The sequence below is a fragment of the Numenius arquata genome, chromosome 1 (assembly GCF_964106895.1).
Source record: "Numenius arquata chromosome 1, bNumArq3.hap1.1, whole genome shotgun sequence".
Lineage (NCBI taxonomy): Eukaryota > Metazoa > Chordata > Aves > Charadriiformes > Scolopacidae > Numenius > Numenius arquata.
The window spans coordinates 48315498-48343070 of record NC_133576.1 but is presented as its reverse complement, the minus strand read 5'-3'; the positions used below and the strand labels follow the sequence as shown (position 1 = coordinate 48343070).

Here is a 27573-nt window from a genome sequence, read left to right as displayed (position 1 = left end):
ATTACACTTAAAAGGATTTTCAGTAAAAAGCTGAGCCTGTTGCCGTAACTTGTCTAAAAGTCAACATCTAGACTTCCACTAAGTTATATTGGTTTCCTAATGGTACAATTCTACATCAAGAGCACTTGACATGGATTACCTGATACTTATAACAATCCCTTAATGCTTCTGTCACGTACGTATCCTGGAATACTAATGCAATGCTGCACTCATAATTTCAGGCACACTGTGCCGACAGTGAAACAATTGGAAATAATTTTTATGTCAGGCATGAGTTTCTGTTGCTACGTCAAGCAAAAATTGAACTTTAAAGTTAGTTATGCCTTCTTGTAAATATGATGGAAGAAAATGTTTCAAAGTAGTAGATGCCCGCATAGTGATACACTGATTACCCTGAATATGTGATGACTAATTACCACAATAGTACTTGTGACACTTCAATTGCATCCTGCAACAGGATGGTGTCACTCTGAGAAAAAATGGAATAAAATAGTGAATACACAGCTGTAAATAACATTGTTAGAAACTGACTGAGCAGACTAATTTTTCATTATTGTTCTCCTAAGTCTTTTTCTGCCAATACTTTGCTACGCAATATATTTTATTTACTAAAAGCCAAACACAAGGACCTAGAAGTTTCCACAGATCTGTGCACGTTTGTCATAGGCTGGCAGTGCATGTACTTTGCATTAAGAGAATTAGTAATTCAAAGTCAAGACTTTAGGTATCATTCTGAGATAGTACACTGACATTTATTACACAGCAGTAGACAGTTCTTTTTTGATGGCATTATCTTAAAGATAATTTCAGTTGGTTTTGGTGTAATTATTCTGCGGCTTGCCAGCTTGCTGCTGTAGGTGTACCTGGAGAAAGATACATCTCTGCATTCTTGTTTTAGTAAAAATAACTACTTAACAGTGTATAAAATTCTAATGTAAAACTACATTCTAAAAGACAGTATTTGTACTTTCAAGTTTATTTGGGATTTTGACTATTTAATACAAAAGCAATTTAAAGAGTATCATCTAAAGGATTCTCTTTCTCCAGCAATTCAGAACAAATTTTTAGTATTTATTCCCCAAGATAAATCAACATCTGAAATAGCTCAGATGTACTATAGCTTTTATACACAAAACTCGTATCTTCTCCAAAACATTTCCTTTCTTTGGAGAGCAAATAAATAATATCAAATTCCAGGGTGAAAATTAAAAAAAAAAAAAAAACAAAAAAAAAAAACCACACACAAAAATCCTCTATAAAACTAGAAAGAATTTTTAAGGTGTTTTGTGAAGCATCATAAAACACTTTGGAGACTGTTTACATCAAGTATAATCTCTTAGGAGCTATTTTACATAGTAACGTAAATAGCCTTTAATATTCAGTCGCTTGGAAATAGCCTACCAAAATAACTCCTGGGTACTTAAGCAAAACAGATCAAATATAATGAGCCATTCCAAATTAGAATATGTTGATGTTATCTCAAAAACTTATTGTGTCTCTGGAAGATATTATGCTGCATAAAATGAATCCTTAATGCTAACAGACACAGAGAAAATCTAACTTGGGAATATTAGCCCACACTTGGATGCAGTTTGTGCATTTTTTCCAAATTCTTGTAGAAAAAAAATTTAGTGTCTGGAGTTTTTCATGCAGCTCCCACGTATTTGCAAATGAGCGAGGACAGTCACTACTTTCAGCTTTTATTGTGCCACATAGTTTGGAGTACTGCGTGTCTCTCCAAAATCCTGTGCTTTTTGCTGAAATCCTTAATCATGCTGATTATTATTCAGTGCTTAGATAAAAATATGGGCAAAGACAAATTTTCACCGATAACAGCACAGCATGCAGGAAGGTCCTTCGAGATGCTCTGTTCTCGGTACATTCCTGAAAGGGATCCCCCATGAGTTACTGCTAAAATCTCCACAGCCTACAAAGCTGGGTCTCTCAGGGGAGATCCCCCATTTCAAAATACTCTGATATAAAAGTGGCAATTTCTGTACAACCATCACTAATCTTTAAACCCATTCTCATCTACAAGTAGATTCTTCAAGATACAACAGACTTAGTTACTGAAGTCCCACCAGCTTCCCCATGCAATTGTTCTCCATCTCATGCTGTGAAAGTTCTACCCCAGCTACTGGAAGGCTGGCTTTAAAGTATGGCTTAACTTCTTTGTGTATTCTTGATACAGGACACATTCAGGTTTGCTTTCTTCTTATTCTCCTCAGAGATGACAACGAAGTGCCTAGTAAAAGTGATTAAATTTTGCAGCAGTTCTGCTGCTGTGTTTCTAATTATGAGAGTCGTTTTGTGCCTTGGCAAGACACTGGATCAAATTTAAGTATTTTAAATTTCCTGTAAGAAAACCAGACTCTGCCAGGGTGGCTCACAATCCCAAACTCACAATTAGATTGGTCATTATTGTTGACTTCCCAGTTGAACAGCACAGGCTCTTGTATTATCACTGGTACACAGGGAGTGGGAAATCTTACTCTTCAATACTACTGTGACCTGTATCCTTACAGGTATAGGTGCAGATAAAGGCTTTGTTTAATATGAAATTCTGCTTAGAGCTACCTTTGTTTAGCGCTCTCTCTCACTCTCAAATATTCACATTTCACACAAACCACAACTCTGTGTGAAAGGTACAGTACTCATGACAAATTATAAAGCTCTAAACCTTTTAACATTGAACCTGGGACATTCCAGCAGAATGCCCTGCAGCCCACCTCAAACAGAGAGAGAGTCATGTCCGATTTTTCAATGCTGGGACATTTATGAAAGCCAGAATAGTAAATATCTTTACACTTGACATTTCAGGGCACTGATAATAAATATTTTCATCACTAAGTATGGGTTTTTGAGATAACGGTATTAATATTTGTTTAAATTATTATAGCAAGCAACGGGCACTATCACAAATCCTTAAAAAGAACAGCGATTAAGTGTACTTGTTTATTCTTTTGGCAATAGAAAAATACAGCCTCTGTAGCTCTCAGCAGTGCAATTTTCTCAGACCAAAGCTATCTCTCCAAAATCCTTTCAATATGCAAAAGCTAACCTCTCCTCTCTCCATTAAAACATATGAAAAAGTGTATGAAAATATTACAACTCAGTGAGTGACTTCAGATTACGAATGTGCTCAGAACTTCACTGAGGAGAAAACTATAGGTTTGCCATTTGTGCAAGCAAAATATTTGCTCAGTTGCTCAGAGAATACCACAGTACTAAACATTGTTGTTTATTTGAATTGTACATTTAAAAATGAGTTGAGAATTTGCCCTTTTGCATTTACTTTGCCCTCTTTTGCCTTTTTACAGATCTGACAACATTCTTTGAAGATCCTGTTATTTCTGACCTTGATTCTGCTTCCCATATATTCATTATAAAATTAAAGACAATACACAGAAGTTCAGGTGAGTTCACAGCTCATAAATCCAGCCTATATGCACTAAGAAAAAACTCAGATTACATTAAAAAAAATGTTCAGCCTTTAATTACTCTCATTTGTTTTAGAGTATTTAACAATACTTTTTCTAAACGACTAGATTCACACTACAAATTCAATTAATAAAAATAAAAGACTTTTTGCTATTTTGAGAGGTAAGATCTAGACGGTAGTGTCATCTTCAGAAAAAGTAAGCTAAAATTTATCTTAAAAGGTGGCTAAAGCTAAGGAAAGCTAGGAGAAAAAGCTAAAAGCAATGGAAACAAAAACTGTATGTCCTTTTCTGAATGATTCTGAAAAGCCCCATTCTAAAGAATAACCACATACCTATCCAGATGAGACATGGGGACAAAAAATAGTGAATGAAAACCAGGCATTTTCTGTAGTTTGGAGAAAGACATTTTTGTTATTCAGCTTCAGTTATGCAAACAGAGCTATTATCTGAATAAATAGTTTGTTATTTTCAGATATAATGGAAAAACGTACCTGCTGAAATTTTGCAGGAATAAGAGTTGTGCTACAGCATATTCAAAAGTAATTTAGAGTGCTCTCACCTCTACCAGGAGCTACATGGCAAGAGCAGACTTGCACTCTGCCCCCCGAAAATGGATATGTACTTGTAATTCATGCCTGCTATAAAAGGCAGTATCTACATATGCAATTCTGTGACCGTGTATGTGAGAGTGTGCAGGGTGATTAAAACTTCTGAGATTAGCTGCAGAAGGGTGCTTAGAAATTTGCAGGTGCTTATTAACATTTTCTGGATGTCTGGTGGTGGTGTTAACTGCTGTATTGCTGCTCTTGATCTTGAATGTGTAGTTGGTTGATTGCTGGTTAATTGTTATTAATAAATCAATAAACCGCTTTGATCCTGATTTGATTTAAACCACATAGCTGAACAGTTTTTCCATGTGACAATCATAAGTGAATAAATCATATTTAGAGGAAATTTATTAGAAGAAATAGATGCTCTTTTTTCTAATACAAGAATACAGAGACATCAAATGAAGGAACCAAAAGACAGATTCAAGGAAAAAAAAAGGAGTTACTTCTTCAAACAACGTGTAAAATAATCTAAGAATTGTTTGCCAAAAGATGCTAAACAGGTTAAAAACTGATTGAAAGAAATTCATGGAAGAAAAATGGCTATTAAATGTAATAGTTAAATCTGCTGAATCACAAATTTTTGAATATACTGAATATATTTGGTATACTGACTGATTACACAGGAGAAGTAACACTGCATGTTTGCCAGGCATTCACCAGTAGCCTTTGGTAGAAAAAAGATATTGTACTAGATAGACCTTCAGTCTGAGCCGTTGTCTGTTGCTTTCTCTCTCCATTGCAGGATTTTTTTTTGTCTACTAAAAACTAGTTCAGGAGTACTTCTCCCATGTTGCTTAAGTACTGCATATAAATCTTTTTGTATCCCATAATAAATACCAAGGACATACTGAATTTCCACAAAACCACAAGTACCAAACTTTATAAACCAGTATGAGTCAAACTAAATAAAATTCCACTCGTTAAGCTAACAGAGTTCCAAAGTCCCCCCAAAGCCCAGAAACACTGGCACAGTGTACAATTTATGTAACGATTCTGTGGAAAACCCTTAGAAGTGCTGGAGTAATGCTCTGCTTTTCCCCTGCCACAGGAATGATCCACAAAACAATATAAAATCAGTTCTCAATTCAATGAATTTTCATCCAGACAGAAGAAAGAAGAGGAGATGCCCATAACTTGGCTTCCTTTACTCTCCTGGGAAGCTTTATGCTATCAGTGCATGTTAAGAGAGGAACAACAAACGGTCCCCATTTACCTAAGGATTTAGATTAAAAGCTACAGAAAAACAGTAAATGAAGACCCATTCCTATGTGGAATTGGAAATCACTTGCTTCAAAGTGGTCTCACTTTTTTCCCCCTTTCTCTAGCAAATATTTTTCATAAGAAATAACAGATTTTTTTCACAGCACAGTTTGCTTCCAAAGCTGAATTTTAGAATCACAAATAAGTAGATGTCATATCCAAGAAACATGGGTTTAGGCCTATACGAACACCTTTCAATACTACTCTACGTTTAATCACAGTTACATCCTAATCTTTCCTAAGAAAGACAAAATAACACAGTTTAGCTCCACTTAGTTTCAAAAGCAAATATCTTCACAGACGTTCAGCAATAACGCAGCACTCGGGAGAAATAACCAAGGACTCCGGTGTTAGAGTGTGCTGTTTTCTGGGGAAGTGCATTTAACTATTAAAATATTCCAGTCTATCAGAATATGAGGATACTTACCCTTTTCCAAAGACTTACACATGCCGATGTCAAGACCATGCATTCCAGAAAATTCCAAAGCTTGAAACAAATTTCGCAGGGACACAATAAAGTCATTGGAGAAACTTTTTGTTATAGTTAGGGCATGTGGCATGTGACTGAATGGGATCTTACCTTCAAATGCAGTATATGGAAGGGCTGACTGAGGTAAGAAGGACTGAACCCGACTAGAATCTACTGACAAACTATTCATCTACCACAGCCTTTTTAGAAAATAAATTCTGGAGACATTGTGTCAAAGACAGTTTAATGTCAGTATCTTACAAAACAACATTAAAAATGTTTCATAATCTCAACATAAGTATTGATTCTATTAACATCTTTAATCAATGACATTTATTCATTTTGATTCCTTTCTTCTCCTGTCCTCATTTCCAAATAGGATTTAAATAACTATTTTTCTAGAGAATGTCAATACTGAGATCTGTTCACAAAAATTTCTCAGACCACCCACGGTATTTAAGTAATAACACTGTATGATGAGCGCCTATCCCTTATTCTGCCAGTTCAATCACTAATAGTTGAAACAATAATGCAGTATCCTACAAAGTCACAAAAACAATTTGCAAGATTTGTTTGTGTACTTTAAGGAAACTCCAGAAGTATTATCATACTTTGTCTTTTCCAAAAAGGATTCAGACTTTCATGCCATTTTCTCCCCTGTTCTATCTGGCTTCTTGGTTTATTGTGCCATCCTCTTTTTGGAGATCACAGATGTGATTTTTGGAGGGAAAACCACAAATCTCCTCCAATGAGGAGAAGCTTAGGCTCTGATCCTGAGGACATATATACAATTCACACTGCAACAAAGTATATTGCCCACCTTGAGAACCTTAGAGTTAGATGAGTAATGTTATTTAGTCTTTCCTAGGCAGATACTGAATCTTTTGTTTATTGCACAGAATACACAAGTAAATAATGTTTCACAGGTGTGTATTTTTAAATGCTTAATTATGTCTAATCACCAAGTGTGATAGTCAAAAATTATCCCTAAACAGATGCATTCTGACTCTAATGTAATCTAGGCCAGGTTCTGAGACTTGTGCATGTCTTTTTGCAGATAATTGTGTGAGGACACCAAAATAAGAAGTCAACCGTAAGGCCTTCAAAAAAGCCTAGGCCACCATTTAGGCTCGTATTTATCGACCCATGTAAATTTGGCAACTTGTCCTTGCTTTAATTTATGCTGAGTACTCAAACATTTTACCAATATATGAACAGAAGGAAAGTAGAAGAATGAATATGGAGTGATACCAAAATTTAAAAATATGTATCTTTGGTGATTTACTGACACTCCTTTTGTATAAGGCACATTAACGGGTAAGCTATGCTGCAACTAAAACTGATGCATTACCTTACGAAATCTGATGCAAGGGCAAAGAAGGTTACAATGTATAATTCATGTTGTCAGCATGACATTATAATTTAATTAAGAGGCAAACACATTTTGCCTCCTCAGCAGTTATTTTTTTAAATCTGTCATACATGATAAAGATGATTGTGTAAATGACTGTATCAAAAATTTATATGATTTATCTCATAAAAACTTCCCAAATCCAAACATTTTCTTCAGTCCTTTTCAAGAAATTGGCACCTAAAGTACATGCATAATAATATATTTTGACTATATTAAAAAAAAAACCCTGTAAGTTATAAAAATCAATCTGTCATAGTTCCAAAGTTTCCTGAATAGGCTTACTGCATCTCCAGTAGTCTCTGCTACTTTAGTGTTAAATAGTGAGGTAGCACATTGTTCCAAAATTGTTCTGAATTATGTAAACCATTTGCTACAAGCTGTTTGGACTTCATTTTTTGTTTAGAGCTGTTTGGTAAAGCAGTACTTTCTGTCTTCGCTGGCTTCCTGGTTTTGCTTTTCTTTTGTGGAAGCTTATTACTATAATTTTTTCTTTTACCTTTTGCTTTTTCCTCTTCCTCTCCTTCCTCCTCCTCTCCCTCATCCTCTTCTTCCCCCTCTCTCACAACCCCTTCCTCCTCTTCTCCTTCTTCCGCCTCTTCCTCTTCCCCTTCTGGTTCTTCCTCTCCCTCTTCCTCTTTTTCTTTTTCTCCTTCTTCTTTCTCCTCTCCCTCTTCTACTTCTCCCTCTTCCTCCTCTTCCTCTTCTTCCTCCCCTTCCTCCTCCTCCTCTCCCTCTTCTTCCTCTGCTCCCTCTTCCTCTTCTCCCTCTTCTTCCTCCACTCCCTCTTCTCCCTCTCCTTCTTCCACTTCCTCTTCTCCTTCCACTTCCTCCTCTTCTTCAACTTCCTCTTCTTCTTCCTCCCCTTCTCCCTCATCTTCTTCCACCCCTTTTCCCTCACCTTCTTCCACCCCTTCTCCTTCTTCTTCATCTTCTCCTTCTTCCTCTTCTTCATTTTCCCACTCCTCTTCCTCCTTGTTTTCATCTTCTTCCACCTCCTCCCCTTTTGCTTCTGCCTCTGCTCCTTCCTTGTCCTCCTCCTCATCTTCTTTTTCCTCTTCCACTTCATCCTCCCCCTCTTCTTCTTCTTCCACTCCATCTTCTCCCTCCTCCTTAGTCCTTCTATTTGCTTCTTCCTCTTCCTGTTCTTCTTTGGATACCTCTTCTTCTTCCCTCCCTGCCAATGATTCTTCTAACTCCTCCTCTTCACCCTCTTTGTCTTTTTCAGTCTCCCTTTCTTTATTTTCTTCTTCATTTTCCTTTTCGTCTTCTCCTTCCTCTTCTGCCTCTACCTCTTTTTCTTCCCCTTCCTCTCTACCTTCATCTCCTTCTTCATTCTCATCTCTTCCCTCACTTTGAACCTGTTCTTCCTTTTCTTTTTCAGTGTCTTCCTCTTTTGCATACTCTTCCTCCTCCATATCCTCTTCTCCCTCACTCAACATTTCTTCTTCCTCCATCAACCCGCCTACCTCATCTCCTTGCTCTTTGCCATCTTCCTGATTAATCTCTTCAGTCTCTTCTGCACCCTCATTCTCACTGTCTCTTTCAGCTTGTGATTTCTCTCTTTCATTTTCTTCCTCATTGTCTTTTTCCTCTTCATCTTCCTCTTTTTCTACTGAAACTTCATCTCTACCTTTTTTAACCTCACTCTCTTCTTCTTCCTCTCCTACTTCACCTTCACTGTCAACTGTTTCATCTGGTTTTTCTTTTTCACTTTCACCCTTTTCACTGCCCTCACTCTCCTGCTCTTGATTAGATTCCTCTTCATTCTTAATTTCTAACTGCCTGTCTTCATCAGATTTAGCTTCAGAGTTTGTTTCTTCCTCAGTCAGACTTCTTGTATCAGTCTCTTCTATGTATTCTTTCTCATTGTTTGTAGCTTGCATCTCCTCAATCTCACTGTCATCTTTTTCAAAGTCCAGTTCTTTTAAATTTTCTACTGTTTTCACTGCCTTCTGGATCACTCTGTTTTCACAGTAGTCCTCTTCTTTTTCCCTACTCTTATGTACATTTTTTGCAAGATCATTACTACTTTCCTCAGATGAAGATGGTGACATATTTACAGCTATTTGTTTTAAAAATGGATCCTTTCTTTTAAAACCCCTCTGCTCTTCACTATTGTCTTCTCCTCTGACACATATTTTTTCACATTTATCAGATTTTTCAACAACATCCTTTGTTTTGTTTTGACTTTCTACTGCTTCTTGACTTCCTTGCTTTTTAATAGGATTGTATTTTTGTACAATTAATGAATCAATCTGGGGCCGATCCCTAGATGCAGAAGGAAGAACATCTATTTTAAGGGATTGCTTAGATTTAACAGCTTTTGAGTTTTTATTGGAAGAACTTGTTTTTTCAGTCAGAATTTGTTTTTCAGTGGGATGACTGTAAGTTACTTCCTCTCTGACAAATTCAGGATTTTCCACATCTTCTTTTTCCCTTTTCACTAATCTGCATTTGTCCCTAGCAGTTTGTTGAACACCACTTTTCAAAGTACTAACACTTTGTGCATCCTCAGATTTACCTTTCATTTTATTTTTTTTGGCCACAGGTTTCCCTACAAAGGCACTACTTTTTTCTAAATCTTGTCCCCGTGATTCTGAAAGTGAAGACTGCTTTTGTAAAGAGCCAGAGCCTAATTTTGAGCCCTCCTTCATGAAATCAGAATCCTTGGTTTTCAGCCCACCCTTACCATCTCTTTTCAGTTTCACATTTTTATTGTTCTTCTATTCCACATGAGAAGCAGAAAATTAAAAAGAAAGAAGGAAAGCATTAAGGACAAATGACAGTAAAATAAAAAGATTACAAAAATATCTGAACAAGAAAAGAAACAGTTCGTATGAGGGGACTAAAAGATAGCATAAAAGGTAGAGACTTTCACATGAAATGAATTTACAAATGCACATATTAGAAGAATGTAACAGCCTGTTGATGATAAAGGTACTACTACTCCTTTTTCACTATCCCAGCACTCCAAGTGGAAGAAGAACTGTGCAGCCTATATCATGTCCCATAAACTAGACCAATGTGTGAGGCTGTGCAAACCGAAGGAAAGAACTACAGTTCTCTTACACATTCCTCCACCTTCCCCCTTGGGAAATCTGATGCACTCACTGTTACGCTTTTTCTAGTAAGTCTGAAAATCTGCTGTCTTTCTGCTTTAAATTTTACAATTATTTAACAAATTCTGCAGATTTTTTTAATATAAAACAAAATTGTAAGGAAATATACCAAAAAGCTGAAATGCCGGAATCACTTTAGGAGTGAGATAGAAAGATAATACAAAAGTATTTTAATTTCATATTTAAAACCAGTATTATTGCTCCTTTAAATATACTCCATGGTGAATTTCTGTAAATAAAATCTTTACTTACATTGTGTCCCAAAAGTCAATTACAATATTTTAATATCAACAAACCAGTAGACATGTATGTTATCAACATAAGTTACAAAGTGTATATGATAGTCTTTTGTTCGTTAAACTGGTGAAGTATTATATACTCTCCTCTCAAACTATGCTGGATATAAGAAGTTCTATGTGCATGAACAGATTCTCTCTGACTTTTGTCAGCTTCTTATAATTTTACTTCATGGATATTCAGAAAATTAGCAAGAGGAGGCCCATAAAATTTGCCTGGCTTTTTTAAAACTTAAAGCAAAACAAGAATTATAGATCTTTTAAACATGAGTATAAGTATACATATATACAATTAGTTACAGTACCTTTTGTTTTTGGAGTGGTGATAATTTTAAGGACTGGTCACTGGGATTCAATTTCATTGCATGTGTCTGCAAAGAATAAGATCGCTATTAAAAAAATAAATATCACTAATAGCAGCATCAAAGTCCAGTTCTACTAAACAGAGCAATTTTAAGTTATATGAACATTTTAATACTATTGCATAGTCAGGTTGAGACAAATCTGTATAAGCACTCAACTCGCCTATTTCACTTCCCTTATTTACTCCTTATAAAGAGAGTGGTAACCAGCTTAGATGTCAACATCTAAACTGCCTGTAGAGACTGAAAGCTACATGCCCTCTCTTACAGCCCGCCAGCACATTCTAGATCCACTTTCCACTCATCGTGAAGTTGTGGCTACAAATATCACTGCTTACTCCCTTATCATCACAACCTTCAACTTAACATCCAGTTTGATACCACAGCCTTGAAAGAAAATGTTCAAAGTAACGTTATACAGCATAATTTTTCACTGAAATCTAATGCCTTTATCTCTTCTATATAAAGCAAAAAAATAAAAGGCAAGGCAATGTGGAATACTACTAGGTGGGCAAGTATAGTGAGATTTTGGTCATCCCTTCCCACATACTCTAAATGACACGATAATGTTCTCTGCTGCTGTTCGTTAACTGCTTATGGTTTAACCACCATATTGTTTTTCAACACAGTGAGCACGGACAGTTCTGGTCTCTGACTTCCAAGAATTTGTATCATCAATATGATATTAAATGTTTTGCCTCCTCTTGTCACACTTGTCAATATGATGTATGTTGCCACAGTTTAGAAAAATTGAAACAACTATGCTGTAACAGGTTATTTTCATTCAGATTCAAGAGCAATCATTTTTCTTTGTATTTCGACAAGTTTGCCTGACAATTTTTCAAATTTACTGATCCGTTCTGATAAATGTTTTAAAATTGATTCACAATGGGCAGAAAAACAAAAAGGAGAAGGAAGTCTAGCACAAAAAGTGTGCAATATGTTATAAATAATGAATGTCATGTTATGCATCGTATCTGGAAACAATTTTTTTTCTTGTAAATGAAAATAAAGTTTTGTAACTGTTAAATAAATGCTATGCACAGATTGTTAAATTACTAGGTACTGTTAAGTACAAACAAGTAATAATTCCTGTAAAATGTGCAACCCCTCCAGCATAACTGACAACGTATCCTGAGCTGAATCCACAGTGAGTTGCTCATTTGTTTCCATTCCACTGAAGTTTAAAAAAAAAGAACAAAACTAACATTCTTTCTGTACTGCATCCAAGGCCAGGACATAGCCTCTCTTCCGAGAGAGCAAAATGTTTGTAAAGGTGTACAAATGATAAGGTGAATATATTTTTTAAATAAGAGAAATACATAGGAACATGCTTGGGAATCATCAAATCATCAAAATATCTGCATTTTCGTCTTCCCTTTAATATGATCCATCTATAATAAAAAATCTCTTCTTGGAACAGGAAAAGACAGCTTTCTGCTTCATTTCCTGCAGTTCTCTCTCTTGGAAATCATCAAGATGAGGAAGGTCAGAGACAGAGATCACCATGTGGTATCCAGTGTCTTTTACCTTTTCTTTCTAATACCCAGAGCTAAAGTGTGGGGAGGGGCTGCATTACTTGGACTGCTTCAGTCTCATATTACAACATTACTTGGAAAATGAAAACGAACTTTAGCACTGGATAATGATGATACGAAATGCATGCTCATTTAACAGCATATCACTACTTCTTGATGCCACATATGGCTAGCCAGGAGTTCTATACTAGAACCTGAAACATGATTTAGCTGCTTTGTTCTCCCCCTGCATAAAAATGACTGAATCACAGATTCATTAGTGGAATATATTACCATATTTAGGATGTCAGTTGTATCTCCAAGGTTTTTGTCATTATTTTCATTATCTGAATCTTCTTCTGCAGAGGCTTCACCAGGTTTATCTTTTTGATGATTCTTTTCTTTAAGGTAAAATAGGGGGATGTAAACAAATACCATAGTAACAAGTGATATATAGCAAACAGAACACCACACTCTTGTAAAACAGAAATTATCTATTTTACTGACATGGGACTGAAGTTCTGAGAATCGTCATTCCTCCAGCCTAAGACACAGCAGAAATACTTCCACCTCCTTTTCGTCAGTATTAACATTACAGGTAGCTCAGCAATCCAGCCTTAGTGCACAGCAGATTTCTGACCATTTTTGCAGGCTTTCAAAGCATAAATATTACATGGAACAAAGCTTCTTTTGGATAATCTCTTTAATAACAGTGTACCAATTAGCCTAAATTAGCTGCAGTCATATTATCTACATTGCACATTATCTGTGTAATGGATGGAGAGACAGTGAGTTTAACTCCAGTGTAGCATCAAAAAAATGTACCTACATCATTTTCAGGTTCACCTCAAGTCCATCAGGTATATGACCAGTTTCATATGGCACAAAAAACTGCTTTTAGGCCTCAGAAGACTCTAAAGGCAATTCAAATTTCACTGCATTGCTTTCCTGGAATAAGAAATACTAATGGACATGCTGGCAGCTTTACAAATAATCATCTTAATTCTGACTGAATTAATTACTTTCAAATTGGATTTGACTCTCCAATAAATCTGAGCTAACTTTTACACAGAAGCACTGCATTCTGCAATCTTAAGCCTTGCTCTTCCCAGGAAGTCACACATGCCCAGGAACCCAGATGAAGTCCAGAACTGCTCTAGAAAATCTGTGCAAAAGTCCGGCACTGTATCAGTATCGTTGTTATCCAGGCTTTTGCATTAGCTAGAGTATAGTAAATCCTTATCATCTTAGATAACAAAGAGTTTTGCATTTCCAAGTGAAGAAGAAACCTCCCATAAGAATTGGTTATCTCTTCTAGGCCTTCCTGTGGCTTTACAACTGTACCTAATCATTTTTTTTCTGTAATTATTTCTTTTTTTCATGAAAACGGAGCAAGTGGTTACTAACCTTACAGTATTTTTGTGAAGTCATACTTCTACAGGCTTGAGGAACCTCAGGTACAATTCAGAAGTAGTTTTTTTTTCACTCAATCCTCCTCTAAATCTTTACATGTTTTTTCCAAACATGAACCACATATGAGGCAATTTCCTGTATGCATTTCTCAACTTTCATATCTGTATTCTGCCAGACCCTCTTGAGGTAAGACTGAACTTAAACCTTCTTTCATGTTCAAACTGAGCATTTGTTTATGAATGATGAAAGTCAAACTATATAGTTCTCAGAAAACAGCAACGAGATGGGGGGACACTTCACCTTTTTCATGGTATCTATCCTTCACAGGTTCAGCTTTAGGAAGACTTGTTGCAGAAAACCAGAGTGGGCTAGTGTTGCTAGTCACAGGCAATGAAGATTTTAAGAACCTTTCTCCCAGTGGAGGCAGAGTTCGTGCCATTCGAATAAACTGTTCTGGTGACTTTTCCTTTAAAAGATTAAAAAAAAAATATTGAGACTAAAAGTAGAAGAATAAAATGTAAGCAACCTCTCATACTTAATAGTGGTATTTTCCTTTAGTTGATGGTACAGTGCTGTAACTTTGTATGCAAAGCATAAACAAAATTTCTTGAATATTTTAATTATTTTTAAAAAGTGGAGAGATCTACTGGGGTATTTTAGGTCGTTTCTAAAAAATAATCTCAAGCTGTTTTAACATATAGATAAAGGATTAAAAGAAATTAGATTTTCATTTAAAATGAAAACACTAGTTTTTCAAATAACACTGAATTACCTTATCCACAGCATCAATATATTTTTACAAAACAAATGTGGTTTTGTGGTAGAGTTAATTTTCAGACAGGTAAGTGAAATGATCTAATTCATCGTGCTGCTAAAGAAATTACATGGAATGTGTAATGGAGATAAAGGAGAAGAAACTACTATATTCAGTAGCTACAGGATCTTCGGATCATTTAAAGTTGATTGTGAAACTTTCCTCTTTGCTGTTTTATAAACTATGAACTTGTTTAATCTATTCAAGGACACAGAGGGAACATCAAAAAGAGTCACGTTCTTGGGGTTTTTTTTTAATATTTCTAAGATACTTTCAAAAATGCAAAGGAACAGGCTCTACATTTTAGAATTAAAAAAAAAATTACAAAACCAATTTGAGTGTTTTTCATAGAAATAAACAAGTAAAATCTGACCAATTCCTATCTTTTACCTGCATCAATTTTGGGACCAATGTAGATATTAATTCTTCTTTTTATAAATTAAAATTTAACACGTATTTTAAGGAGATATATTTATCTGCTGGGTATATGCTGTGATTTTAGTTTTAATAAGTTATTTTGTTTCCTAAAACAAGTATGGCAACTCTAAACAGCTCTGAATTTACCCTCTCCCGACGTCGCATTCGTGCTGATGTTAGTTGTAAGGTGTTTGTTAGTAGTGGCTCTCCGCTCATTTTAGAGATAGTAGCAGTCAAATGGCTCTCATATAAATCTTCTAAGAGTGTTTCTTCAGATCCTTTAGTTCTTGGAGCAGCAAAAACTAGCATGTGGCAACCACCACAAGCAACCTATAGCACCAAAAAAGGGACTGCTTATTTCGTTTGCAAGTATCAATACAAGGACCTGATTATCTTACAATCATCTCTAGGAACTCATAAGAAAAACATAATAGAAGTAAGAGATGTTAAATTGCTTCAAATTTAGCTCCTAATGATGTTAGCAAGATAAAAGTACATAATTACAGTTCTTAATGACTAGTGATCTATGTTCATTTCTTCCTACTTAAATATGACATATTTGTATTGAACAGAACAAAAGAGAGGTCTATCAAATTATTGATACAGAAGAAAGCAAAGATATTTCCACTGATTTTGAACGGATTTGAGCTAATTATTTTTATGCAAGTCAAATGTGGGCAATACTTCAGTGATACAAACGTAGATATTTTACCACAAAATCCACAAAATATAATGCAAAGTCCTACACCCTCCAACAGACAAAGTATAATTACATAAAGATCAGAGATTTCATTTTCTAAAAAGTTTAAATGCCTTACCACTTCTGATAAAACTTCCTTAAACTCTAAGTCTAGTAAACAAACAGAAGTGAGCCACAGACTTAGTCCCAAACTTTGCTCAATCCTGTGTCATGTTTGTATTTTTTATGCTGGCAGTTCTGTGATATTTATTTCTTAAACACCTCAGGAAACAGATGACAGCAAAGCCCTTCAAAGAAAACAGTATTTCTCCTTTCTCATCCCATTTGGACTCAAAAAAGCAACTCCTCAAATTTTCTTAAGATTTAATAAATATCCCACTGCACAAAAAATCATTAAAATTAAAAAAATCTGGTGTTTTCAGAACAGATATTAGTTTCCCCCTACTACCAACAATCTAAGAGCAACAAATATTTAATTTTATAGGCTACTACCAGCTCTATAGACCAAAACACTATAGCACAACACTACTGAAAAAACCCCTAAAAAGCAGTCTATACGAGTAGTTCAAGCCAAGTACATTCTAAACGAAATGAACAGTGTGATAAGTAATTATAATTTCCTTTTTCTTTCAACTTGTGTTGTCTACTAATTAAATGTTGTAGGAAAAAAATCTATAATGAGATTTCAACTCTCATTAATACCATGTTTCATAAAAATATAAACATTTTGATGTCTGAGAAGCATGAACAGAAGTTTTACCAAAAGGACTGTGAACCTCAAGAAGTTATAACACAGAGTGGGATCAAATTGATTTGTAAAATTCTCTTCTCCAAGTCCTAACTTGCCATGTCGCCCATCTCCAAAAGTAAACATGAGGCCGTTCTCTGTATACAGAAAATAAAAAGGATGTTATTAATAACAAAGATTCAGTACAAAACGAGGACAAAACCATCACAATAAAAGCAACAGGCCATGCAAGTAAGGAATATTTATCTTCCAAAAGCAAAACCTGAGCAATTATTTTCAACAGATGATTATGATCCAAATATATATATATATTTTAGTCAAAGTAACATCGAAGACCAGAGTTAGTCCAGACAAGTGTGGAAAAAAGAAACAATAAGAAAACACTAAGATTGAAATTGTATAGCAAAACAAAGGCTTCTAAACCAGAAGGCATGATTATGAGGTTAGAATTCACCAGGAGACACCATGTACAGAACTATGCATGGCATGGCTGTGATCAGAAATTCCTAATATCAAATCTGGCCTTCTCACTTGCTCACTTAATCTGTAGAACTAGTAAGTCTGCAAATGTCTTTTCTGCTCCTTTTCTCATTTTATAAAGAAAGATTTTACAGTATAATAGAGAGTCAGTGGAAGTGCATTTCAGAATTTTTCACTTACATACCTGCAATTACAGCAGTATGATTTTCCCCACATGTAACGTTACATATTTTATGCCTCCTCAAGTGTTTCACAGACTTTGGTACTGAAGTTTCAAAAATAAAAGTACCGTGTCCCAGCTGCCCATACTGTCCAAGTCCAAAAGTATATACGTCTGTCTCTGAAAATGTACAGGCAAAGTTAACAACAAATATGATGATACATACATTATAACCTTCTTTTTCATAGCCAAGTGAAAGTGAAATCACATCAGCATCAAAAAAGCAATGTTTTATCAGTTAAAAAATGTATCAACTAATCAATTAAATTTATCAATTAAGAACAAAATAAATTAAAAGAACAGGCAATGAAGCACTAAAAAATATACAGAAAATAATTTTGAATGGTTCAATACGCAATATATTTTCTAACATAAATGCAAAGTAATCCACTGATCACATGTACACAAAATATCAGCCAACAATCAGCAGTATGGGAGTGCACACACTGCAATTAATTCGAGACCACTGTGATTACATATTTCTGCATTTTCAAGTAGAATAGTCTCATCTTAATTTCTGAGTATCTGCACGTACACTGTATAACCCAAAATTTAATAGATTAGACTTCTTTAAACCAATACTAACTCATACGTAAGAAGAGACTGGAACAATAACAGAATAGGTTTCAGTATTCTGTTTGGCTACCAAATGAACCCTGCATTAAATACAGAGAACACTATAACTGTGTTATCTTGTGACAGAATAATCATCTTTCCACGGTTACATTTGGTCCATTTAATGGATTGTCTGTGCCAGGAAAAAGAATGAGAGCTTCTCCAAAGCAATAAAGATTATTGGTGTGTCCATCCCTGGCACTCCATCACAACAAGGAAAGACTGTGAAGCCTGGAAATCTTGATGAGATCACGCTTGAAAAGGGAAATTCAAAGACTATGTTTTTTTGGGAAAAGGAGAACTTTTCCTGGAATTTTATTCCCTGCCCCTTTTTCTGTAACACTATGTATGGAAATGTTCTTTCTCGGAAAGGGTTTGCCCTTTCTGCCCCTTTTATATTGTTACATATTAAGATGTCATGAATTCACACCATTAAAAAAAACCATAATGATCTCACATTTTTTTCAGACTGCAGATGAAAATTATTCAGTAAAGCTGTTTTTTTTACTAAACGTAATAGTAAAGCTCCCTCTGCTGGAAATTTTAGTGCAAGAAAGCAACACCACCTCAGGATCTTTAAAAGGTAAAACAAGAAGTAAGAAATTTTCTGTAACATTTAGACTTTCTGCATAAGAAAGCATCAAACTACTCCTGAAAGACAGGAGCTTTCTCTAAGCAAACTGAAGTCTCATCTTCATTTTAGTAAATGGCTTATTCCATAAATTCTGTTTAAAAGTACTGCATTTGTCTTTTCTTTGGAAACTGGCAGATCTTGTAATTTTCAAACTATATGGTTTTATCTGATTAACATAATTATTTGGAGTGAAGTTAAAGTTTTTTCTTACTATCTTTAATCCTAACTTGAAACATGCAATGTTAGACCTCTAAAAGGGTGTTGGTGTTTAGACGGAGATGTTCTCAAATTGTAACTTTAGAAGTACAGGAAATTATTTTATTTTCCCAGTTTCTAGTGACAATGAGGAGAATGGGCCAATCCAAAACCAGGTTAGCGTGCCTTTATAAGAAGAATGATTTTTTTCTACTGCCCCTATAGACCCAGAGCACCTAAATTTGCTTCTCCTAAAATTCACTTATTAGTCAATTAGCAAGGCATAGGAAGACAAAAACCTTGCACCTTTCTTAAATGATTCACTGCTCTGGTGCAGAAGTGAGGCCAAACCTCAGTAATAACCTCATTTAGCAGAAATGGGGTATTTCCTCTAATCTGTCTTTATAAATACATGGAAAGAGAAATCTCTAGCAAACAAGCTCATAGACTTAGTGATAAAACGACAGAGGTGAATTTCATCATTCTGAGCTTCAGTTTGCAAGTGAATTTGCCGACAACACAAATCCAAAGGCGGATACAGCCCAACTCCCATCTTCTTACTGTTCTCAGTTCCAATACGGATATGGTTGGTCGGCACAAATTAAACACACTGCCAGCAAAAGGGCAGACAGATCTTCCTGCCCCGTTCTCTCTCTTCAGTCCCCATTTGCACTGTCTCTGCTGGCCACCTGGCTACATGGTGAGCCAGCTCAGTCCAGAAAGACAGGTTTGGGGCGGTGTTTGCTGATACAGCTTCCTGTGGTATGGTCAAGGCAGCACCAGAGTTCAGTGCTGCCTCCAATGCATCAGTGAATGATGAGGAAAGCTCAGCCATACTAACAGCACCCAAAGGAAACCGAAGTCCTGCCTTGGCTTCGAGGAAGGAACTGCTGTCTCTCCCATGAGAAGGGCCCTTGAAGGATGAAGAGAAATGGTTTCAGAGCCTGCACAGAAGCCAATGGCTTCACTGTTCCAAGTGAACTCCAGCACTTGAGCGCTAGGACTGCTTCCTATTTATTTCCTAAATTTTGTTTTATGGATGAACTGGCTTATTTCCCTGCAACCATCTATCTTCCACATTTGCAGGTATCTTCTAGAGTATATAACAGTTCTTTAATCTCCAGGACCGCTGTCCTGGCAAAAATATATAGCTTTCAGATTTGTTTTTAACACGTTATTTGCTGAAAAGGACTGAGTGAGCTCCAAGAGTGCTTTTAAGATTCACCCATTCTTTGCTATGTATTTAAGGGTACAGACAAAGTTAAAAATTCACAGAAGAAAACCAGAAACAGGCAGGTATGCTTATATCTTAATCCACACAGATTAATTTCCCTTTAACTTTATTTTAATATTAATATTACTACTACTACTATTATGTCTATGGGCTATTCACTCTTACTAGAGCTTTATTTTTAAACAGTTTATGCTGAAAAATATTACTGTAAAAATAAGCTGTCAACACAATACTCAGTTTTACTAAAGCTAGTAATTGGATTTGGGGATTTCAGTATAAATAGTATACAGATTTAAGAATGGTTTGAAAAATCTAGATAATAGTATATGGTTTGAAAAGTCAGTTCTGTCATGAAATGGTAGAGCTTTTTCATCCTTCTCATTCACTGTCAAAAGCGTATCTTGACTTCCTTTTAAAAGACCTTGAGAGAGAAGATGAAAAATCCAACATTTTACATACTAACACACTAGTGTGGTGTATTGTTATGTCAAACGATCTATTCTCGAAGGACTCCCTCCCTTCAGAGAGTAAAACGAGGTAATATATGCTTTTATACAGAGGATTATTCCCAGAGAATCTGTCATAATCTGAAAAAAATGGAAGATACTAAGGCCACTCCCAATCATCTGTTTCTTCTCCAATTTCTAGATTCAAAAGTTATTGCTACTCTACTTTTCAAAAGCTTTATTGAAAAAGTACGCAAATTGGGATTGCTGCTCTCTCACACTTCTTTTGAAAGTCACAATACCAACAGCTTTCATTTTCAGTAGGAAACATTTGGAAGCTTCTTGGGTAGTGGATGCTTTTTTTTTAGTCTCTGAGAGAAGTCATCTGAGATGAGGATATGATCTTCTTGAACTGGCTGATAGACTGTCATGTAATGAGTAAGTTTGTGCTGCTACAGTGAGAGAAAGCTTTTGCATAACAGAACTTTTAACTGTGATTTTGTTTACTCTCTAGAACAATTGCAAATATTAAAGGCAGAAGTAACAATAAGACTTGTAAAGAAGATGGTTTCCAATACCATATTCAACATTTCTAAAACCTTGTATCTTTAAGAAGTGTTTTTTTTTCTTAATCATTGCTCAACAGTTTAATTTTTTGTTCTCTGGGAAAAAAAAATTAGTTTCCCATTTTGGCGTTTCAGAGAAAAAAAATGAATTATTATAATATATCCTTTCTATCATTTACTCTGATAATTGCTGGAGAGATTCCAAACAGTAGTTTGATTTAATAATCTAGATAACAGTGGTTCTTACCATACAAAATTGCCAATAGAATAGATAAGACAGTCATAAAAAAGAAATCAAATGAAGTGCTTTGGAACAGACTAATTATGTATGAGAGTCAGGAAGAAACTTGCCTCGTACTCAGTAAGATAACTGGATTATGCTTTCTTCTAATTTGATAAACCCTAAGTAGAACTGATGACGAGAAATGAGACAAGATGTGCAACAGCTTCTCCATATAACATTTTCTCCTATCCTATTCCTATGTTACCCTGTTCCTATGTTAAATGAGAGATGAAACAGATGAATATACAATAGTCAGACACTCATTTCTTATTTTTTAACACTGAAATGATACACCCTGAAAAACTGGAAAGACCCTGAAAAGATAAAAAACTCATCAGTATGTATTGTGTTACTAAAGCGAAACAGCATTCATTTTCCCAGAAGACAATACATGAAATTCAGAATTTCTTCAAAATTGTACTACGTTCTTAATTTAGGAAAATGAGCTTAAAAGAGGTATAAATGTTTCTGCTCCTCTTTAAAGATCTCTCTCATCAGAATTCTCAATTTGTGGCCACACCACTTCATCTCAAGATGCAATATACGCTTCAGTACCAATTTCAAGTTAAGTTTCTGGTGCAAAGCCTATAATGCATATATCTACACTCACTTTTTAAATTATCACAGTGTCCAAATCTATCTCTTTTCCCAATTTTTCCCCAGGTATTTTTTCCACATTTTTTTGTTTTGAGTCAGAAAAATTTCTGTATGTCATCACTTCGGATGAAGTATCTTTCACTTGAGACAGTATTTCCGTTATCCTCTGCTATCCTAAGTATCTTAGTATATTAGACACATATCTTAGACACCATCCTAAGTGTCTTAGGCATAAGTTCATACCTGTAGCTTATTTAATAATAGCTGAATAACATCAAAAAACATCTATCTGACCTTTCACTCATCACAACAACTACAGGCAACTGTATATCGTTGGGGAATATTGCTTTCCTCTTCTCTTGACTCAGCCAGATCTTCTGGAACTCAGCACTTTCATCATCAACGGGCAGCTAAGCCAGCACTGAATTTCTTATTTCCCTTCTACTACAAAATCTATTTCCATAGGCAAGTAGATCTTACATACTGACTTACTATGGTGTTTTCTTCACTGTATTTGTTTTTTGGCATTTATATTTTGCCTCTTTGTTCTAGCTCTTGTACAGATTTCACTATAATGCTGATGTCATCCAGGTTTACATTGTCCTACTAAATCTCTGTAACAGTCATTTGTTATAATGAAATTTTATCACATGAAATACTATTAAAACAAAGTATCTATTGGTTGACTTCAGATTTATGGTTAAAAAAATAATCAATAATGATAATCAAATTCTTTCTGCAGAACTTCACTTTATAACCTGTAAAATAATGCTACAATTTATACATTTGCTGCCCCCAAATTTATGGTAATTTTTTTCCTAATAATGATAATCTGATTTCATGTAAAGAAATTTATGTTATGACATAGAATACTGCCAGTGTAAGACTGTATGTTGGTGGAAGAAAAGAAACAAAGGCATTGAAATGTAGATAAATGTTTGCATTATTTCCTGGATTGGCTCCTGTTATTTCCTCTTCATAGGAAATAGGAAAACTCCCAAAGGAGTTTTAATATACCCAGAACCTTGCAGCTTGACTCATCATATGCGCAGCACAGCATGGCACAGGCATGCACTTAGGTTAACTGTTAAATGCACTTCTACCTCCTCGATGTACAACAGTCTTCTAGTTAGGAACACTACAGCATCTTACACTCCAGTGGGGTGTAAATTCTTCACAGTAAATTGAGTTTACCAATTAAGTTATAGGGCTGTAAAAAAAGCTGGTTAAATTACATACCTGTTAGCACCACTGTGTGTTCTCCACCACAAGCAACCTTATTCACCTTTTCCATAATTCCCAGTACAGGCTGTGGAACTCTATTGTTCTTCAGCTGTTCGGGCAATAATCCTAGTTTCCCATTCTCAGGCTCTCCAAAAGTATAGAGCTCACCATCTCCTGTGTAAATACAGAACAGAGCAGGATTTCCAGCATGGACTCAGAAGCAAGGCTGGGTTGTCAAGACTGCTGCAGACACAAATCAGGAAGATAGCAAAGTGTATGAACACTGTGGGACAATGTAATGTATTTGTATAATGTCCAAACAGCTGTGCAAAACAATCTGCTTTGATGGGACAAGAAGGGGCTAAATTTTAGCCCCTCTCCAAGATGAGAACTACAAAATTTAGCTTGCAAGGAACCTAGCCAAGGGAAAAACAAAACCATATATACCCTTCTGAGAGTTTGGAATTCCGTCTGTAATCAGTATTTATGTCAACCAAAGTTGCTTGTAAGAATCTCAATTAAAACAGAAAATGGTTTTGCATGGAATTTTCATGGAAAATCTACACTTTCTTCTTGTAGGATATATAGAAAAAAAGCAAAATGCAGAGTAAATGACATGAAACTGTATGGTCTGGACAGCAAGAGAACTATTTATCCAACAACAGAAATACAGCAGGGTTCCATACCAATAATTCCACCACAATTTAGTTCAAGAAAATACTGAGAGGCCTTTGCAGATCTCTTCCTCTAACTTCTTTCTGATCTGCTACATAATCATACGAGAAGACTCTTCTCATTGACCCAGACTTTTTAAGAATCCAGTTCAAAAACTGTTCAATCCCAAATTTGGGTAATTAAGTTTATTTCCAAGTTTGCCTTGTTTTATCTTTTCCAATCACTCCCTTTGCTTTTTCATTGCTATGTAAGTCTGAATTATTATTCAAGACAGCATTTTATATATCCTTCTATCATAGTTAAAAATGGAACATGTAAAATGTACTTTCGATTGCTATATTTACAATTTATCTACATTTATTTACTTCTTTTACATTTTATCTAAATTTTACATTTATCTACATCTTTTTTTTTTTGCAATTTACCCACATCTATATTTTTTTATCTATACATCTGATTTTCCATGCAAAGGGCCCCCAGCTATCCTAACAGGTCAGAGTGAAGTTTAGGTAGAAACCATACCATACCGCCAGGAAAGCTTCAATTTAGTAGCTGAGCGTTCTCCACTCCTGAAAAGACCCTCTGTGGAGTATTGTCCTCATATCATACTGTAGCCCACAATCTGAACTTGAAATTACTTGCCAAAAAAATCATCGTACACTATTATGTTAGAAAAACTTTGGCTTTTAATCCCATTGGATACAAGAAAGCACAAGGATAAAAAAACCTCTCACATGGAGCTAGTCCAAGATAAAGAAATGTCTAAACCAGTGTAGGAACTCTCTGCTAAAGGAAATTCGAAGAGAGAGCTACAGTTACATAATGCACATAATAACAAACCCCAGACATATACTCCATTATTAAAGCTCAGTCAGCAGAAGCACCCATCTACAATATTTTTGGAAACATGTAGATTTGTGCTTCAGTACAAAATGTACTTTTACTTTCAGAGGGCTACATTTAGTGTTTTCAGAGGGCTACATTTAGTGTTCACAAATTTACTTGTACAGCATTTAGAGGCACTACTATTGCATGATGCACAAGTATCTGAGAGATTCTTAGTCAAAAGCAATTAATTCCTTGACAGCATGAAAGCTGGGTTAACCTTAGAAATGCTGGTCTTTCCCCACAGACAATGAAAAGAGATGAGCTCAAAGAAAGTGTCAAAGATGAAGCCTTATTTAGGTGTTCAGGATTCACCATTAGAGAAGTCTGTTCCTCTCTCCACTGAACACAGGCAGAGCATAAGAAAACATGCTTATTACTAGTTTTCTGTTAGCCTTTGTAAATAATCCTCCATTTGCACCGCTGCTGCATTTGTTGCTTTTTCCTTGCACTTTGTCAGCCACAACTTAAAATTTGGGAATTTAAGGACAATGGCAACAACCAGAAAAATAAGCCTACACAGAAATAGGAAATACGGAAGAGCTAAAAGTAAACGTATGAATAAAAATGTAAAGTAGAAAAAATGAAGCTGCACATGCATTCTAAAAATCAAATGAGATTGGTCAAATTATTAGAAACAAGTTAATAAAAATTGAAGGATATGATTCAAAACTGAAGTTTATTAAAACTTGGGCATACCAAACCAAGACAGGAAAGGAATTTTATCTTTTTGAATTTTTAATTCTGATGACAAGAAAGTCAAAACTGGTGTCAGTAAGAAAAGCGTCATTTTTATTGAATCTTCCTGAACTTCACCCTGGCAATACACTCATTTAACATTTCCTTTTGCATTAATAAAAGCTGAGCAAGAATTTCAGGTTGCAAAACTGCTTCTTAATTTTGTGTAATTATGGGACAACAACTTAGTAATACATTTTCATTTAAGACATCTGCCAAATCCAATAGATAAACTAGGTTCAAAATGTTTTTCCCAGAAAACTCTTCTGCTAGCAATATCTTTTTTTTTTTTCTTTGTGGCACTTGACTCTGGATTACTTTGTGCTGAAGAGTGACTACAGCAGTGGGAGCATAGAACAGAGCAGCAAAGACTGCTGTTGTCATGACCCTCCATCAGAAGGGCTTTGATTGATTCTGAAAACCCTTAAACTACTATGTCTTTTAATAAACCAGTGCTGCTCCTCCTGTCCTCTCAGAGGAAGTGATGCTGGAGCAGTCATGCTTATCTGTGATTTATGTTACCTTTGGTATCGACAGTCCACAATAACCAAAAAAAAAAATTGTCTAAATTATTATCTACCTTCTTCGAAGAAAGCCTGAGGATAGGTTTTCAGTGAATTTTAACTATAGGGAGAATCTGATGGAGAAGGACTTGGGGGTGTTGATGGACAAGAAGCTCAACATGAGCTGGCAATGTGCACTCACAGCCCACAAAGCCAACCGTATCCTGGGCTGCATCAAAAGAAGTGTGGCCAGCAGGTCGAAGGAGGTGATTCTGCCCCTCTTCTCTGCTCTGGTGAGACCCCACCTGGAGCACTGTGTCCAGCTCTGGAGCCCTCAGCACAAGAAGGATGTGGACCTGTTTGAGCGGACCCAGAGGAGGGCCACTAAGATCATCAGAAGGCTGAAGCACCTTTCCTATGAAGACAGGCTGAGAGAGTTGGGGTTGTTCAGCCTGAAGAAGAGACCTTATAGCAGCCTTCCAGTATCTGAAGGGAGCCTACAAGAAAGCTGGAGAGCGACTATTTACAGGGGCATGCAGTGACAGGACGAGGGGTAATGGCTTCAAATTGGAAAAGGGTAGATTTAGATTAGATATTAGGAAGAAATTTTTCACTCTGAGGGTGGTGAGACACTGGAACAGGTTGCCCAGGGAAGTTGTGGATGCCCCATCCCTGGAAATGTTCAGGGCCAGGCTGGATGGGGCTTTGAGCAACCTGGTCTAGTGGGAGGTGTCCCTGCCCACGGCAGGCGGGTTTGAACTCAATGATCTTTAAGGTCTCTTCCAACCTACACCGTTCTATTATTCTAAGTATGTCTCTTATTTTATGATGAGTTCATTTGGGACCAAAAAAAAAGATATTACTCACTTTTTAAGACACATCAGCTTCAAATTTATTTAAATGCATAAATTTATCAATTAACTTGATGATTCTGAAGTAAATATATGACATATTTAAAGAGCAAAAACTGTAAAAAGGACTTTTTTTCATAAAAGCTGAATTCCTGCTTTAAATGGAAAATGGGTCCTAAGCCTCAACATGAAGTTGCAACTCAGCACTTCCAGCTAAGATTTAGAATGTAACATTGATGGTACAATCATGATTTGTAAAGCTCACAAGACCTAAGAAATCTAGCCTCTGCCTTAGTCAAAGAAGCCCCAGACTATTTTATATGATTTCTGTATTTTCCAGGATCACTTCTGCCTCTCACAACAGCACAGATCCTTCAAGTACTATGCTCCTGGGCCACTAAGGCTAGCAACTGCACTTATTATCTTTATTGAATGCTCTAACTGCACAGAGAGGCAATCAGGGACTGACAATAACACAATCTTACCCAATGTCAAGCTTCCTGCAGGGTTTCACAGGGCTCAGGCTACTAAGAGTAGCCACCCACAATCTATTCACAGAGCTACATTCTATTTGGCAAGACAATGAAATGGGATAGCAGTGGTATTTCCCAACTATCATCATCAGAGGTGTAACCCCATCCTCCCAGCTGTCCTTATTTTTTCTATCATTCTGACTCTTTCCTGCACACACAAACTACACCAATAATATTGTAACACTTCATTTACCTGCATTTATCTGTGCAGAAATACCTTTGCTGTATTCTTCTACCCTTCTTTTCTAAGAGGTGTTTTGCAGTCATTTCAATCTGTCTGTGTTTTTTAAGAAACAGCAAATGATACAGCT

General features: G+C 35.9%; 1 protein-coding gene across 1 annotated transcript in view; it reads right to left on the bottom strand.

The window, feature by feature from the left end:
- Positions 1 to 7499: 7499 nt before the first annotated feature.
- RPGR (retinitis pigmentosa GTPase regulator) overlaps positions 7500 to 27573 on the bottom strand; it is a 40812-nt gene continuing 20738 nt past the window's right edge. Inside the window, exons 7-14 of the mRNA XM_074159527.1 lie at positions 23093 to 23251; positions 17248 to 17403; positions 16596 to 16720; positions 15283 to 15465; positions 14205 to 14370; positions 12786 to 12892; positions 10918 to 10983; positions 7500 to 9920 (exon numbers count right to left, since the gene is read on the bottom strand). Of these exons, the coding sequence (XP_074015628.1) occupies positions 7500 to 9920; positions 10918 to 10983; positions 12786 to 12892; positions 14205 to 14370; positions 15283 to 15465; positions 16596 to 16720; positions 17248 to 17403; positions 23093 to 23251 (3383 nt within the window). The remainder of the gene's footprint in view (positions 9921 to 10917; positions 10984 to 12785; positions 12893 to 14204; positions 14371 to 15282; positions 15466 to 16595; positions 16721 to 17247; positions 17404 to 23092; positions 23252 to 27573) is intronic.